Genomic DNA, 15,612 nt, shown 5'->3' on the forward strand with positions numbered 1-15,612 from the left:
GACAGTAATTGGTGGATGGTGCAGTATGCGGTGGTATAAATGATCAGAACATAACCAACAACTCTAACTAGTGCCTACCTTTGAATGACCTCATAGATGACAACACACATATTTGAGCAGAACAGTAACATAATCTATGCCAACAAAGGCACAGGTCTGACAGCCATTCATCAACACCTAATCAAGTGTTTAAACTATAAAAAGAAGGAAGATATTGGGTTATGGCTCAGGTAGAGTGACCTGTGATATGGTTGTTCTCTGTACTGACTGATATCTGTCGCTGTCACATCATAACCCTTCATTCTCTCCATTCATTATAATTAATTTAGCGACACTCAAGAAAACAGTATTTTTAAATGTATATTTGCTATGTGTGCATGTGCTGTCAACTTCCATCTGATACACGGCACAAGTCGCTCACAGCATTTAAGGAAAATCTATATGTCTGTGTCAGTCTCTACCTCTAAATGTTGCCTTATTCTCCAGTCTCCCCTGAGACGCGCACGTTTTTTTTGAAAACGCTTCCACTTATTGGTGGGTGATGCTTCCTCTTTAATGTGCAACTGTGGGCACGGGAGTGTCGAGGAAGGGGGAGCGCAGAGGGATGGGGCGCGGCGCGCAAGAAGCTTTTAGTATGCGCTGCAATACCCAACTGCAGCCCACGCATCCCAACTATGGTGAATTATGGTGAAATATGAGAGACACGGGTAGAACCGGCAGCGCAAAAACAGTTAGTCGTGATGAGATGACACAGCCGCCGGACAGATTAGTCGAACAAAGGAAGGAGGACATGTATGAAGGAATAGACGAACAACCTCAAGGCGCCTTTTAAGAAGAGACAAACTGGATAAAAATACGCGCGTCTGCGCACCAAGAGAACCGCGGTGAATTCCTGCATGCCACTAGCCTATCTGAAATAATGCTGTAGTCCGACAGATAATGCTATGCTGCTTTGTTTAGTGCATGGAGGCTGTTGTGGCTGTCCACGATCCACACAGGATAGGGCTGCAAATGGCTTGAGCATGTCTGACACCTGCCCCTCCAAACTAACTCGCGCTTGCCAATCAACAACATTTCCATTTAGTGTTTGAGCATCCCCGTGCATGAACTTGGCTGCTTTGTCTTAAACAGATGAAACAGTTTTCCTCCTATCAAAGACGCCATCGGAGAACCGCGTTATTTCATGGAATTTGTTGTGAACATAAGCCTCCGTTTGTTATTAATGTGCACCACTGGTGTATTCCTATGGATATTTCCCATGAGGAAAAAAAAAATATTTAGGAATTTACGCGAAGGTGAATTAGACGATAATAATTCACTATTTCACACTTAAATGTGCGAAACCCATCAGGCGATGGGAACCTGTTTGCGGATCAAACAGGTGATTTCGCCTCAGATAAAATCTGCTGAAGCATGGGAGCTCACGAGTAGAAACACTGTTAGCAGCGCCGCCGGCAGCCTCCCTTCCTCAGTAAATCCCTGCAGATACCAGGCTACAAGACCACCTTTGCTTGTTGTTACTGGCACCGGCATATTGTCATATTGTCAATTTTTGCAGCTGTCAGCATTTTTAAGATTTGCGTTCACAAAAAAAAAAAAAAAAAAAAATCACTTTTCCCACCGACGCACTCAGCCAGCTTCAACCTGTAGAGTAGCCGCATCACAACATGTATCTGCTGGTCACTGAGATGAGGGAGGTAACTCCTGCATCCTCACACCTTGTCCCCTCTCACACTCCCACTGCCGCCTTGCTGCAGAGCCGGAGCTTCGGGTGATATATGACTGACAGCCAGGAGCTGCTTTGGCTGCGGGGACTGATTTTGAACCGGACACTTCTGCTGGGCCCTTTACGCACTGCCACTAGAGGACACGCTGTAAACAAGCCATACAAGTGCCAGTGCGAATAGGTAGGACTTATGCTTTTTATTCAGATATGGCTTCTTTTACTGCCTATGTCTCACCTGACATACCTGAATCCTGAAACAGCTCTGCAGCCATCTACCGGGCTATTCGTCAAGCAATAACAACATCCTATAAATATGTACACTGATAAACTATTAATTTGATGAGTAACTTGAGGAAGTTTTTTTCTGAGCTTTGCGGGAGAATGTTTGTCACATCACAAACACACAGAGAGGAAATTCATCTCAGAGACTGTATGGAGCACTCAGCATATAATCTGATTTGTTGGTTGTAATTACGCCCTGTGAGAGTGGATACAGTATTACTGGCTGGCATATTGATCCTGCAGTGTGCTCATACGAGAGGGAACTCATAACCTAATACACATAGACACAATGGAGCCAGTGCGCTCAAATGGTTCTGCCCCTCCTTGCTTGTTATTTTCAACTGCTCTGCTCTTTTGGTCTGTTTGCAGGAAGGCCTTGATATAAGACGGCGTTTCTGGGAAATGCTGGCAATTTTTATTCAGTGACGAGTGCTAGCTTTAATGAGATGAATGGATTAGAAATGTGTGTCAGTAAATACTTGCTGAATGTGCATGCTAAAAATCTAATTTATTAAGATCCTTGATCATCACTTCCCCTGACATCTGTCTTGTTCTGCTCCTCTTTGCAGGCAGAGTTGCCTGTACCGGAACCCACACGAGTGTGGAGCGTTATCTCCTTGTGGCCCAACGTGGCCCCACCCTGTCTGAAAGCTGCAGGTCCCGTCTACTTCCGCCATGACGGTTGCTACCAGCGACCCTGCGGATGAAGCAGCAGCACATCCAGGTCAGCCTCACGATCATTATGACCCAGAGCCGGATCACGAGTGCTGCGAGAGGGTCGTCATTAACATCTCAGGCTTGCGTTTTGAGACACAGCTGAAGACACTCTCTCAGTTCCCAGAGACGCTACTGGGTGATCCTAAGAAACGAATGAGGTATTTTGATCCTCTCCGGAACGAGTACTTTTTTGACAGGAATCGACCAAGTTTTGATGCCATTCTGTATTATTATCAATCCGGAGGGAGGCTGCGTCGACCAGTTAACGTGACCTTGGACATTTTTTCAGAGGAGATACGGTTTTATGAACTGGGTGAGGAGGCCATGGAAATCTTCAGAGAGGATGAAGGTTTCATAAAGGAAGAGGAACGGCCTCTGCCAGAGAATGAATTTCAGAGACAAGTGTGGCTTCTGTTTGAATACCCAGAGAGCTCGGGTCCGGCTCGCATCATTGCCATCATCTCTGTCATGGTGATTCTTATCTCTATTGTCAGCTTCTGTCTGGAGACACTGCCAGTTTTTCGAAATGAAGACGAGGAGAACTATTACCCATTCCAGTCTACGTCCAACACCACGTCTACCTTTGACAGCTCACCATATTTTACAGACCCTTTCTTCATTGTGGAGACTCTCTGCATCATCTGGTTCTCTTTTGAATTCCTAGTTAGGTTCTTTGCCTGTCCCAGCAAAGCTGGATTCTTTGGCAACATCATGAACATCATTGACATTGTGGCAATCATCCCTTACTTCATCACCTTGGGCACAGAGCTGGCAGAGAGGCCAGAAGACAGCCAGGCAGGTCAGCAGGCTATGTCTTTGGCTATTCTCCGTGTCATTCGCCTAGTGAGGGTGTTTCGTATCTTCAAACTCTCGCGTCACTCCAAGGGGCTTCAGATCTTAGGACAGACTCTAAAGGCCAGTATGCGGGAGCTGGGTCTCCTCATCTTCTTCCTGTTCATTGGCGTTATCCTCTTCTCTAGTGCTGTCTACTTTGCAGAAGCAGACGAGCCACAATCACAGTTCAGCAGCATTCCCGAGGCCTTTTGGTGGGCAGTGGTTTCTATGACCACCGTAGGCTATGGAGACATGGTCCCAACAACTATTGGAGGAAAGATTGTTGGGTCTCTCTGTGCAATTGCTGGTGTGCTAACTATTGCCCTGCCCGTGCCTGTCATTGTGTCAAACTTCAACTACTTCTACCACAGAGAAACAGAGGGTGAGGAACAGGCACAGTATCTGAATATCCCTAGTGTGCCTAAAGCCAGCTCAGCTGAGGATCTGAAGAAAAGCGGTCGAAGTGGCAGTGGATCTACTCTCAGTAAGTCTGACTATGTGGAGATTCAGGAGGCCGTGAACCACAGCACTGAGGACTTCAGGCCAGAGACCATGAAAACAGGAAACTGCACCCTGGCAAACACTAACTATGTAAACATCACTAAGATGCGTACAGATGTATAATATGAGCTATGCCATGAACATCTGCCGAGATCTACAGACACTGTAGCAAGAGGAGTAAGTTGCGACTCCCTGTACTAACGAGTATGTGGCGCCCAGTGTGGGAGTACAGTGCAGAGGGGTGAGATTAACTTAGAGAAAGAGTCAATAAAGAGGACCTTATGTTCTCCCACGTAATATAGACTTACCAGTGCATATCATAGAACTGCCAACCATCTTATTTAGGACATTGTTAGTGTCTGCATGGAGTTAACCTGTGTGACGATAGTTGTCCTGCTTGCATCAGTAGCCAAAATAGTAGCCTAACCAGTAATTATCAATATTAACAACATAGAGGGACCACTAGTTTCAAACTTCCTGCTCAAGCTGCTGCAGAGAAGATGAACAGTAACTAATTAAACCATCAAAACTTTTGAAAATGTAACTTATTTACTTGTGATTAAAAACAGGCCATATTTTTAGCATTAGCGTGCAACTTAAGCGCGCTGCTCTAACTGCCAAGGTCCTGACTCAGAGACAGAAAACAAAAAAAGACCACAGCTGATCGGTCAGGGTAACAACACAGAGTTGAGCAACTCAGAAAACAAGTAATATGCTTTTGGCCAAATGGCTATTTTTTGCTTTCTCTGTCAGAGAAGTCATTTAGCATTTGCCTCTTAGCCCTGACTAGATCGCGTATAGTACAAGACAGCAGACTCTGTCGAGATCAACACCTAAATGAATGTGCTGTGATGTAATCGTAGAACACAACAGTACAACATTCTTCTTTTCCTGCCATTTCTTCTTGATGAAGCTAAAGTGAATTTACAGTATGTATATAATATATAAATAACTGTGGAGCCTTTTACTCTCTGCAGACCAGTGCAGACTCGCAGGTGAACAAAAGAAACGTCTCTCGAAGCAGAGTGAATGTCCTGTTAGTTTACTGATGTGCATTCATTTGATTCATTGTGATAGATTTTTTTTTTAAGTACTATATGACAAGTGTGAATTTCTCCTCTATATTTTTATGGTTAATATAATATCAAAGAGAGAGAATATTTTCTTTGTAGTGTTCGGAGTGAGTGCCTATTCATCCATCCTCTTAACTGTTACTGTACCTTTAAGTGTCTCTTTAGTAGCCGCTCGGGTCTGACACATGCAATGAGAAGGGTTTGGTTAGACCCCACTGCCCAGCATCAGTGTTGCTGTTTTTGACTTCATAGCATTCCATGTTTTTTAGTAATAGACCAAAAATGAGATTCTAATGGGTTTTAGTGAGGTTGTATTTATGTCAGCACAGCTTAGGATGGCAGCAAAGTTAACTGGTCTGATGTGCAATTAAGTCTTTAAGGGTGTTAAACCTTAAAAAGAAAAAAAAAAGTTGGTTTTCATAATGCCTGCAACCCAAGAATGAATTTATGGTTAACTAAAATGAATTTATGTGACTTTTAAGTTAACCTGCTGGTTAAAAAGCAATGTGAATGTTTGGAAGCTTCCTACCAATGCCGCTAAAATTAACACAACAGACCGAATCAAAATTTTACTTTATTATTTTTTCCCAGTATTTAACACTGCATGCGATACACCAAAATTAGTGAATTTTGCCTGCCTCTGGATCAAGTTAAAAGTACCAAATGATATATTGCGGTAATTTTGCTGACATACTTATCTACTATGTGGTGCAACTTCAGGAGTTATTCCATCGGTCTGTTTTTGTTTCAACAAACATATTGTATTCTGCTTTTGTAGAGCTGCATGTTCTTTACAGTAGTCACTGTAGCATTGCATTAGTATGAATAATATTTAAAAAAGCAAACTGACTTGATCATATTCGTAAGTCTTTAGAGGAACCAGCGCCCCGTCACCATCAGCGTGGAGGACTTAGCCAGAGGGGGTTGCGTGTGCTTGACGTGTGTACTTGTGTAACTGTCTCTAGTGTGAGGAGGACTGCAGACGTAACGGCAGGTTAAACATAAGAAGAAATGGGAGGTTTGGCAGGGTTAGGAAACACATCATGTTGAGCTAGACTCCCAGTGCAGGATCCCTAAAGCAGTTTGGATGTTAACTAATACTTCGCTACCTTCAGTTTTATAGTCTACTGCAGTAACAGCCCAGTAACTGTGTCTCATAATGAAAGCACAACAACAACAACAGCTACAATCTGCTGCCAGCCCAATGGATGCGCAGAGATTCATAGTTGGTCAGTGAGAGATTTTGCTCAGCCAAGTGTATCATAATGCTCCAAGGAACTGTCTGAGTGCCCTTATCTCTGATATATAGGTCCATCAAACTCTGTGTTGTCTGTGCACGTGCGCAAGACAGACACGCACTGAGACAACAAGATTGGGAGAGACATGGAAAGCTTTTAGTAGCAGTTGTCTATAACGTGGCTCTTTGTGAATCCAGGCCTGAATGACAATAGTGCTCTGTGTGTTCTCTCCCATCTTGGCGCATTGTCGCAGCCTGTGCACTACATGCATTCAGCACATGAAGACAGCGAACACAAAATAAAAATTATAAATAATGTCCTGCTACACTCATGAGAGATGACATCTGCAAGTTATGAAATAAACTCCAGCATCGGCCACTTACTGTAAACTGAAGAGAGGGAATGGGAGCAAGGAGAAGAAACGCTGGAAAGGAAAATGTGGTAATGAAAGATAAGCCCTGCCCGCACCCTCCTGGGCGATGTGTACATGTATTTCCCTAAACTGTTTTTTGTGGACTGGAACACCTATGTAACTTAACGCTTGGCCCGGATTGCTGTCTTGTCTGCTTGTGTCTGCTAAGCGCACAACTGAAGTGACACTCCGTCAGGACAAAAACACTCTCTTGGACGAACCAACAAGGCGGCACATCAGGATCTAAACCATGGAAAATCTTTGCTGGACTCCACGACACAAACAAGTGGACATTAACACATATACAGGTGCGCTGGGTTTTGCTGAACACACACACATTGCTGGTGTACACACACACACAAATGCACACAGCCTATGAACAGTGACCTTTACGGACACATCAGGACAGACGCCTACCTGTGGCTTTATCAAACTCCAAAGCTACAGAGGACTTCAACCTGCTGCTGTTGGGTTTACACACCATGTAGCCATGTACATGTATACAGCTGCTTTCAATGATGTCTTAAAATGCCTATAGCTTCAGCTTTAAAAACAAGCTTCTGCCATGTGTAGATTCCTGTGTAGCAGGGGATCGAGGTGTATGCTTGCTCAGTTAATCAATGAAACTAAAGTTGTGTAGTAGATGAACTATCTCTTAGGTTATAGTACGCCACAGGGACAAATAAGGGATGTATATTAACAATTCATCAGTACATATAATTTCTGTGAGAACCATAACTTATTTGTGTCATCGGACACTGTAAAACTGATCAGTTGTGTGTATGTGTGTTTTCTTTTTTTGTTAGTTTTTTTTTATATATATATACATTTGAATGTCGTCATTGGTTTACCTTTGAGCCTCACACAGTGCAGGGACTGGGGTTTGACGAAAACACACACGCAGGCCTTGGTCAGATAGACGCTGTCATTAATGTCTTATTCCATATTTACCCCCGGACAAACACAGCCACTTTGCATTCTTTGCCTTGTTCAGCAGTCACAGTACGTGCGGACAAAGTTTAGATAATCCTCAAATAGCTTCTTGACTGCATCACTGTCTCTTTTTATGGTTGTCTGTGCTCAGCTATCCGTATTCTGATTGTTCTTATCTGTTATTGTACAGAAAAGACTGAACCAAGATGCAAACTGTATATCGCACAAGGGAAATATGGATCTTAATGCTTGCTATGCCCTTCACAAGGACAGCCCATGAATATAAACTGATCAGTAGAGAATATTTATAGAGGGGTACCTTCATTAAATATAATGGCTGTAAATGATATTATGAATAATGATGATGATCTTGATGAGAATAATAACATCTTTATGATAACCTCAAGCTTCTGTTGTGTTGTTTTCATGCGTATTTAGTGATGGCTTCAATTGGATGCAAGTCCAAAACAGCTGCGATTGCCGGAGAAAGGACTCCTCTCATGTCCATTACGGAAGGTGCGTCCGAATCGACTATAAACCCTCACCCCCTCGACAGTTTTGTGTTCTGCTTTTCTCCTTAAGTTAATTGTATGCCCTCTGTGGATCACAGAGAAAGTAAAGTGGTCTATTTATAAAACCAGCAAGGAGGGAAGTATGGAGGGGAGAGGCGAGCAAGCGGCCCTTGACTCCTGGTTCATCAGTGAGGAGCACAAACATTTGTGACATTTAATGAGTCCTCCAGTTTGTCTCTCTACACATTGTCTTCCCCTTCTGCTCTCGTCGCTGCCGCTGGAGCTTTTCCGTGCTTTATTATTTGGCCCTCTCACATTTCATTTCCCACAAATTCTCTCAGTCTCCAGCAGCTCGCGGCCCAAGTGTAATGTACAACTGGTGATCTGATTCTCCTCTCAGACATAACATTAGGAGTATAATGGTCCCTCTGCACGTCTCAGTTGACTGGGTTCCCGTATGTCAGCTGAGGACATCATCCGTCCACTCAGCCTCCCAGACAACTGATGGCGGGTGTTGTTCCATTGATTTCTCTTTGATTAGCTATGTACATGTATATATATAAATGAGCTCAAACCTAATTTAAGCCGCCCGGCAGCAAATATCCCCCTTTATCTATTCTCGGAAAGCATGTGACAGCTTGTTTTCCATAGTTTAGGAATAGATAAAATGGGTTTTAGTGAGTTTGTATTACGTCAGACGTTAATGTCAACACATTGTAGGATTTATGGCAGAAAAGCCAGTGGTGACAACTCTAAAAGCTTAAAATGTACAGGCTTTTTAAATAGATTTGCAGAATGTCTGCGGCCAGAGAAAGAGCTCTTACGGGTTAAGAGGTCACATAAATGTTTCAATTTGATGCGACTGAAAGCGATCTTTTCTCAGGTTTAATTTAAGGCAGGAACACAACCAACACTGTTAATCCCTTTTTAAAATGCGTGTGGTGTAAAGCGACACTTCAGGCTCTCGTTTATTTCCATTTGATTTAGTGGCTTAAAGAAAATAATAAAATGCAGCCGCTATATTACAAATTCATTTCACTGCCCAATTTCGGCCCTATAGCCTGTCATTGTGCGCATCCATCTGCTGCCTGAGGCAATAACCAATAAGCCAAGTGAATGCCTCACATGCTGGGAACATTTACCCTCTGCAGCAGATCTGATTTATAACCTAGTGCACTGCCCACTTAATAGCCTGTCAACCTGAACTTTCTTTATAGCACAGCGGGTTCCATAGGGGAAGCCTGTGTAGTACGCACATCTGTGCATTCATGTGCAATTGTGTGGAGGAGGGGAAGCCCCCATTTCATCACTCCCGTCTCTGCAGAGGAAGCCCCCTATATTTACCACCGCTATTAATAGCAGCGGGCTTCCCTTCTGTTCATTTGTTTGTGGTTAAAAAGCCAGGGAGAGGACTGCGCATCGCAGGAATGCGCAAATTGCACACTTAATACCTGGGATAAATGTGGACGACCAGATTTTTGTTCCATTTACACAACGGAACGTAAAGACATAAATATTTAGATCAGTCAAAAATATCGGATGCATGGTTGGTGTGTGTTTGGAACTGGGAGGGAATAATGGAGAAGGGTTAGATTTTGAGAGAGGAGATGGTGGACATATGAGAACGAGAAAAAAAAGGGGGATGCCACTAGGGAGCTTCAGTCTTTCAATGTGTTTAATGAACTGAATTGATTTACGGGTTTGGCCTACATCCTGTGAGCCGCTCTACATCATACACCTCTTCTTACAGGGGGAACACAGCACTGTCCTGATTTTTGGTGATCTCAGAAGATGTACTTCTACTAAGTGGAAAAGATTGTTTATAGTCACTGGATCAAAGTAGCTGTTGCTGGACATGATGATACTCACCACCCCGAAGATGGTAACTGATAAATTATTACATTAATTAAATAAGATAAGACTAATTTTGCATTGAGTTTGATCTAATTTCTGCACCTAACATGCAGAGACAACATCTGGTAAATTATACATATTTGGAGATTGCATAAACAAAGTACTCCATCTGTCTTTACGTCAGCCACCGCCAGTATGTGGAAGCAACGCAAGCACCGTGCACCAAGGACACTCCGAGAGTAACAGCAAGGTAAACAGCATAATCTAGGGCTGCAGTGATCTTCAGGGAGGAAAAAAAAAAGAATCTCCCAAGAATTATGCGTGACAAGATACATCAGTAAAGAGAGAGCCCTCGTGCCTCATGCTCCATTTTAGAATAACTGTCGCTGCATAGTAACAAGCGACAAACACTGTCAGTGATACCTGAGACAACCTCTGAAAGCTGCAGAAAGAAATCCTCCCGCTGTGTGTATACGAACTGACAAACAGCATGGCATCTGGAAGCCCTGGCGTGCGCAAGAACAACGTGAAGAGGTAGTGTACTTGCATCAGAGCACGGACACAAACACACACAGAGACAGACACACACACACACACATCAGGTCACCATGAGCTTTGAGACATTTGAACTGAAGCACACGTGACTGTAGGACCCCTCACTCAACGACTGGCTGAATGTGGATTTCTTTTTTTTGCGTGGACAGAGTTCCCTGCTTACAGTAGGCTCAGGTCATTGCTACACTGTCTGACCCCTAGTGTTCATACGGAGACATGACAATTTCCACACTGAACAGGGGTTGTTTGTTCTACAGTGGATGTCAGTTTCTACAGAAAACCTGTTATTTTCTGTCACAACTACTGCAAAAAGCAACTCTCATTTTAAATGTGTCAAATGGTACTAAACACATTTTAAAAAAAAAACAAAAAAAAGCATCTTTCCACTGAATATAAATAAAATTAAATAACTTAACTTACACACATTTCTTTAGTTTCTGTCATACTTGTCATGTTTCTTTAAGGTTAAAATGAGCCAGGCGTTCTGTAACAGAAAATAAGTCTATAAAAGACTATTAGCAGATTGAATGCAACTGTTTCAATATGTGGCAACAAGCCCACTGACAAGAGGAAAGAGTTGTTCTTCTCTGATGTTGGATTGCATTGATGAACATCAAAGATGGATTTTTTTACATTTCCAGATGGGGAAGTAAGATTGGGTTCATATCAGTGTGCGTGTGTGTGTTGCAAAGTACAATAACAGTCACTAGAGTAGAAATAGGCAAATCATATCCACTTCCTCTCCTCATCTCAGTACCTCCACCCACTCATTGCTCACAGACATGATATGGGGGATTAAAATATCCCACCCACATGAATAATTCATAAGCTCAAAACCCAAGCTCTGCCATCTCCCTCAGGTCTTCTGTCTCTGCCTTGTTCTTTGTTCCCTTTTGGTTTTCCCTGTCTTCCTGCAGGTGTGTTTTTCACTCATCTGTCTCACAGGTTCAAGTGGCCTTTATTAAAGGAATTACTTTCAAACGTTGTTATTTGCAAATGTGGTCTCACAGTCTGCAAACACACTAATTTTTCGCCTGTAGCGTTTTAATTCTTCGTGTCTCTCTGTGTATTGATCAAGCGTGCATTAGAAGTGGACTGCATAATGGGGTGCTGATTGGAAAGCATTAGCAGTTGATGGTTGCTTTGCATTAGCATGTCAAAGGGTTCATTTGCTTCCTTCCTCTGCCTGCTCTCCTGCATTCAAAGCCCCCATTCTAAATCATGTCGGGGAGGTTATACATTTAAAATAATAACTATTATTACATATTGACAAGTAACTACTGCAGATCCTTACTATTGATTTTGCACACTGCTCATAATTTTGCAATTAATGCAGTACACCTGGATCCCTGAATGAGGGATGTCTTCTAAAAGAAAAACAAAACATGGATAATTTGCATGTATTTGAAACATTAGAAGGACACTGTTGCTTAAATTACTTTATTTGCTCTCCTTAAGCTAGTCAGTGTATATACAGTACATGAATACTGACCTGTTTTTACAACTTCTAGCCATCTGTTTTTACAAAAATCTGTGTTTATTTCCCACTCTGCAATGTGAAAATAAAGCTAGTACTTTATGCATATCAAAACCTCTCAATCTCATCATGTCTCATCAACATGATTCTATTGAACTGACCATTTTCAAGGAGACTAGGACAGGACGTAGCCACATTATTATTATATATGATATAATTATATTATATTATATTATATTATATTATATTATATTATATTATATTATATTATATATTACTATTATATACAATTTATATGATTCATGATCTGATCAAATTAATATGTCATTTAATTAATATCATTAATATCATTGATCTCATATCTCACGTTTAGACAGACATTTTAAAACAGGCTTTGTATCATGCAATAAAATCCCACATGACGATCCCAGTAAACACCATTCAACACATAAATACCATTTTCTCCTCTGGATCATGCTCACCTGGCCGTACTGGCAACTCATTTCTGCAGCTATTGAGATGCATTTATTTTATTTATTGAATGCATGTTTTAATCGCCATGTCTTTTTGCAATGTGATGTCTACCATTACTCTTTGGTCGAATCAATAAACATTTTGAGGGGATCAACATAAGAGCAATACCCGAGCTCATTCAGTGAATTACCTTGAGTTTTCTGCCAAGTTTTTAAATCAGATCAGGAAGAAGCTCGGCGCGCGCCCAGTTCGCCTTCTTATTCTACTTTTCGGATTTCGAAAGCGTTAAAGCTTCTGGGCGCATTACCTCCCCCTGCAGGACAACATTATTTACGGCACCCGTTTAGGTTCCTTCTGGACGTGCGGTGGCAGTGCAAGTGTATATAGATCATAGGTCTTCAACAGGAGGTCCGCGACCCCTAGGGGTCCGTGGAGGTACTGCAGGGGGGGTCGAAAAATCTTTAGTTGATCGGACATTTTTTTATACATTTTCTTTAATTTTCCCACACAGTGTTCTGACACGGCCATGAAACACTACTGTTTTAATATTTTTATTTCAAACATGAAACAGTAGTGTTTCATGTTTGAAATAAAAATATTTAAACCTGTGTATTATTTGCTTATAATAATAATATATATTTACAAATAGCACTAGGCAGAATTGAATATAGAACACATATAGTAGGTAGGGGGTCCCTACTTAATCTCTCCATCAATTTGGTGGGGTAATACCTTAAGTCTCATTACCAGTTGCGGGCCTCAGCAATATCATAACACTACTCTTAGTATAATATAGCTCTGCATCATGCTTCAACTGTAAAACTGTGATTAAAACCAGATGGTGTTTTTTTATTGCTTTTTTTTTATCCTATAAAAGTTTTGTTTGTTTCTCCGTTTTTTGTCTACTGGAACAGACAACCCAGGAAAGGCATCTTTACTGTTTCAGGATGTCCACATTTGAATAAGGATTCTTTTTCCAACAGAGTGCAAATACTGATTTAGTCCCTGCCCCAGCAAGTTCAATTTCTCAAAATCCCTTCAGGCTCCCAGGAAACACAACAAGTGTGCTATAACAAATTGAAAAATAGTGCATTAATGCACGTGTCCTTCAACCTTGTGTAACACTTGACTTTCCCCCACCTTTGGATTTTGCAACTCACTTTGGCTATAAATGGCTTCTTTCTCAGACTGAGCATAATGATCCTCATGTGGCTAACAGTCTCCATCAACTGATCAGTCATCCCCAAATATTTTAAGTCTCGTCAACCTCCACTGATCAGAATGATGCGGATGGCTCTGAGCAAGAAAGAGGAGCCTTAAAACCCCAGTGCCCAAGGATGGGATTAGAAGATGTCACCAAGTTCTGGCTTGAGAATGAAATATGATGTGATAATAGGCAAGCATACGTTTTCCTGACCAGAAAAATAGTATAAGTCATCCAAGCTGAGGGCTTCATATACATACTTTCAGATTTCCTCCTTCTTTCCCCTCATGTCTCCGGTTTGCTCAGTAGTTGGCTACCACTGCTCTCTCTGACCTATTTTCATGACTCTATGGGGAAAACAGAGCAGAAACAGGGTGCTGATAGCACTGACAGATGTGGAATAAGAAAAACAGATACGCGTGCATAAGTGAGAGGAGAGCAGGAGATAGGGCCTGTTGAAACATGTAGTCTTCTTTCACTGGAAGAAGAAAGCAGTGCTCATGAATATGGACCGATGGGCTGCGCAGGCCAGATTGGCAGTGAGAAAACAAGAAGATACATGTTGTGGAGTATGTCTGATTTAGGGATAAGATAATGAGAGAATAAAGTTGTGTTTAAGACTGATTACATTTAAGGTTATGGCCTACGTATTTATTAATTAAGACGTTAATTGTACTTGATTAAAAGCACTGAAAATAGAAATACATTTGATGCTATTGGATGGAAACAATAAAACAAATACATGCATTCAAATACTGGGTTTATTGTCATCATGAGCATCACGAAGAGAGATTCTTTTGGATAAAATTGAAGGGAGTACTTCACAATAAAACAGTGTGTCTGAAGTCAGTATAAAATGGGTTTCTGTTGGGCATTAAACAGCAGTCCCGCTAGCAGACTGCAGAGGGAAGCCTATCCATACTGTGCAGCTCCCAACATGTGACTGCACACTGATCTCTGCTCAGTCACCCAGCAGTCAGGCAGTGGCTTCTACTCTCTAGCCTGAGGCAGTGTGCAGGTCCAGGGGTCACCGTATCACACATCCATTCAAACCAGTATGATGAGAGATCTACTTTACAGAAGGCAATTGAGGCAACTGAATCAATCTCGCTCGGTCATAGGGTGCATCCTTTTGACCTCAACGGTTCATGTGACCCGATATTCATCACTCCTAGAAAGATGACACGTGGTGTGGGGTGTGGGATGCCCAAATGCAAAAAGGCAAAATGAGAGAAATGCAGCACTAGAGAGGATTAAAGGAGATGTTTACATTTTTCAAGTGCACTTAAAAACAAGTCATGACCACAGTGTGCAAAAAAAATGTGAGTCTATTAGCATCTGTCAATCTGCCCAGTCTTCATGGCCTCTGGCATTTATCCACTCCTACCTGGATGAACAATTCCCCAACCTGCCCGTGAATCCTCTTATACTCTCAAACTGTCACATAAGATCATCAGCTATATCTTGTATTGTTAGATTATACGTGTTTTCTTCAGCCTGATGTATGTATCTATGACAGAAGTTTGTTTATCTCCTGTTCTTCTTTTTTCTTTATCCTCTTTGTTTCTACCCGGCCGGCCTTCGGCAGATGGGTCCCTCCATCCCTCCATCCTCCTCTGCTCAAGGTTTCTTCCTGTTAGAAAGCGAGTTTTTCCTTGCCATCATCACCTTCAGCCTTGCTCTGGAGGTTTCAGGCTCGCTGTTGTAAAGCGTCTTGAGACAATTTGTATTGTTATTGACAGCTATTGAAGCAACTGTCTGTATTGTGGTGTCCCTCCCTCTTTGCTTTGTTCGACTTCCTGGTTCAGGGGCCAGTGGAA

General features: G+C 42.1%; 1 protein-coding gene across 3 annotated transcripts; it reads left to right on the forward strand.

Annotated features, from left to right (window-relative positions):
• The first annotated feature begins 560 nt into the window (after positions 1-560).
• Positions 561-8,122, forward strand: kcna2b (potassium voltage-gated channel, shaker-related subfamily, member 2b). 3 transcript variants are annotated; one of them, XM_047590977.1, is made up of 3 exons: positions 562-884; positions 1,758-1,907; positions 2,578-8,122. In XM_047590977.1, the coding sequence occupies exon 3, from the start codon at positions 2,684-2,686 to the stop codon at positions 4,181-4,183; it is 1,500 nt and encodes a 499-aa protein (XP_047446933.1). In that variant the 5' UTR covers positions 562-884; positions 1,758-1,907; positions 2,578-2,683; the 3' UTR covers positions 4,184-8,122. The 3 variants fall into 3 exon arrangements, with proteins under 3 accessions (XP_047446942.1, XP_047446933.1, XP_047446925.1); XM_047590986.1 differs by lacking the exon at positions 1,758-1,907 and having other exon boundaries at positions 561-884; XM_047590969.1 differs by having other exon boundaries at positions 562-1,907.
• The last annotated feature ends 7,490 nt before the right edge of the window (positions 8,123-15,612 follow it).

This window comes from Mugil cephalus, chromosome 1 (genome assembly GCF_022458985.1).
Source record: "Mugil cephalus isolate CIBA_MC_2020 chromosome 1, CIBA_Mcephalus_1.1, whole genome shotgun sequence".
NCBI lineage: Eukaryota > Metazoa > Chordata > Actinopteri > Mugiliformes > Mugilidae > Mugil > Mugil cephalus.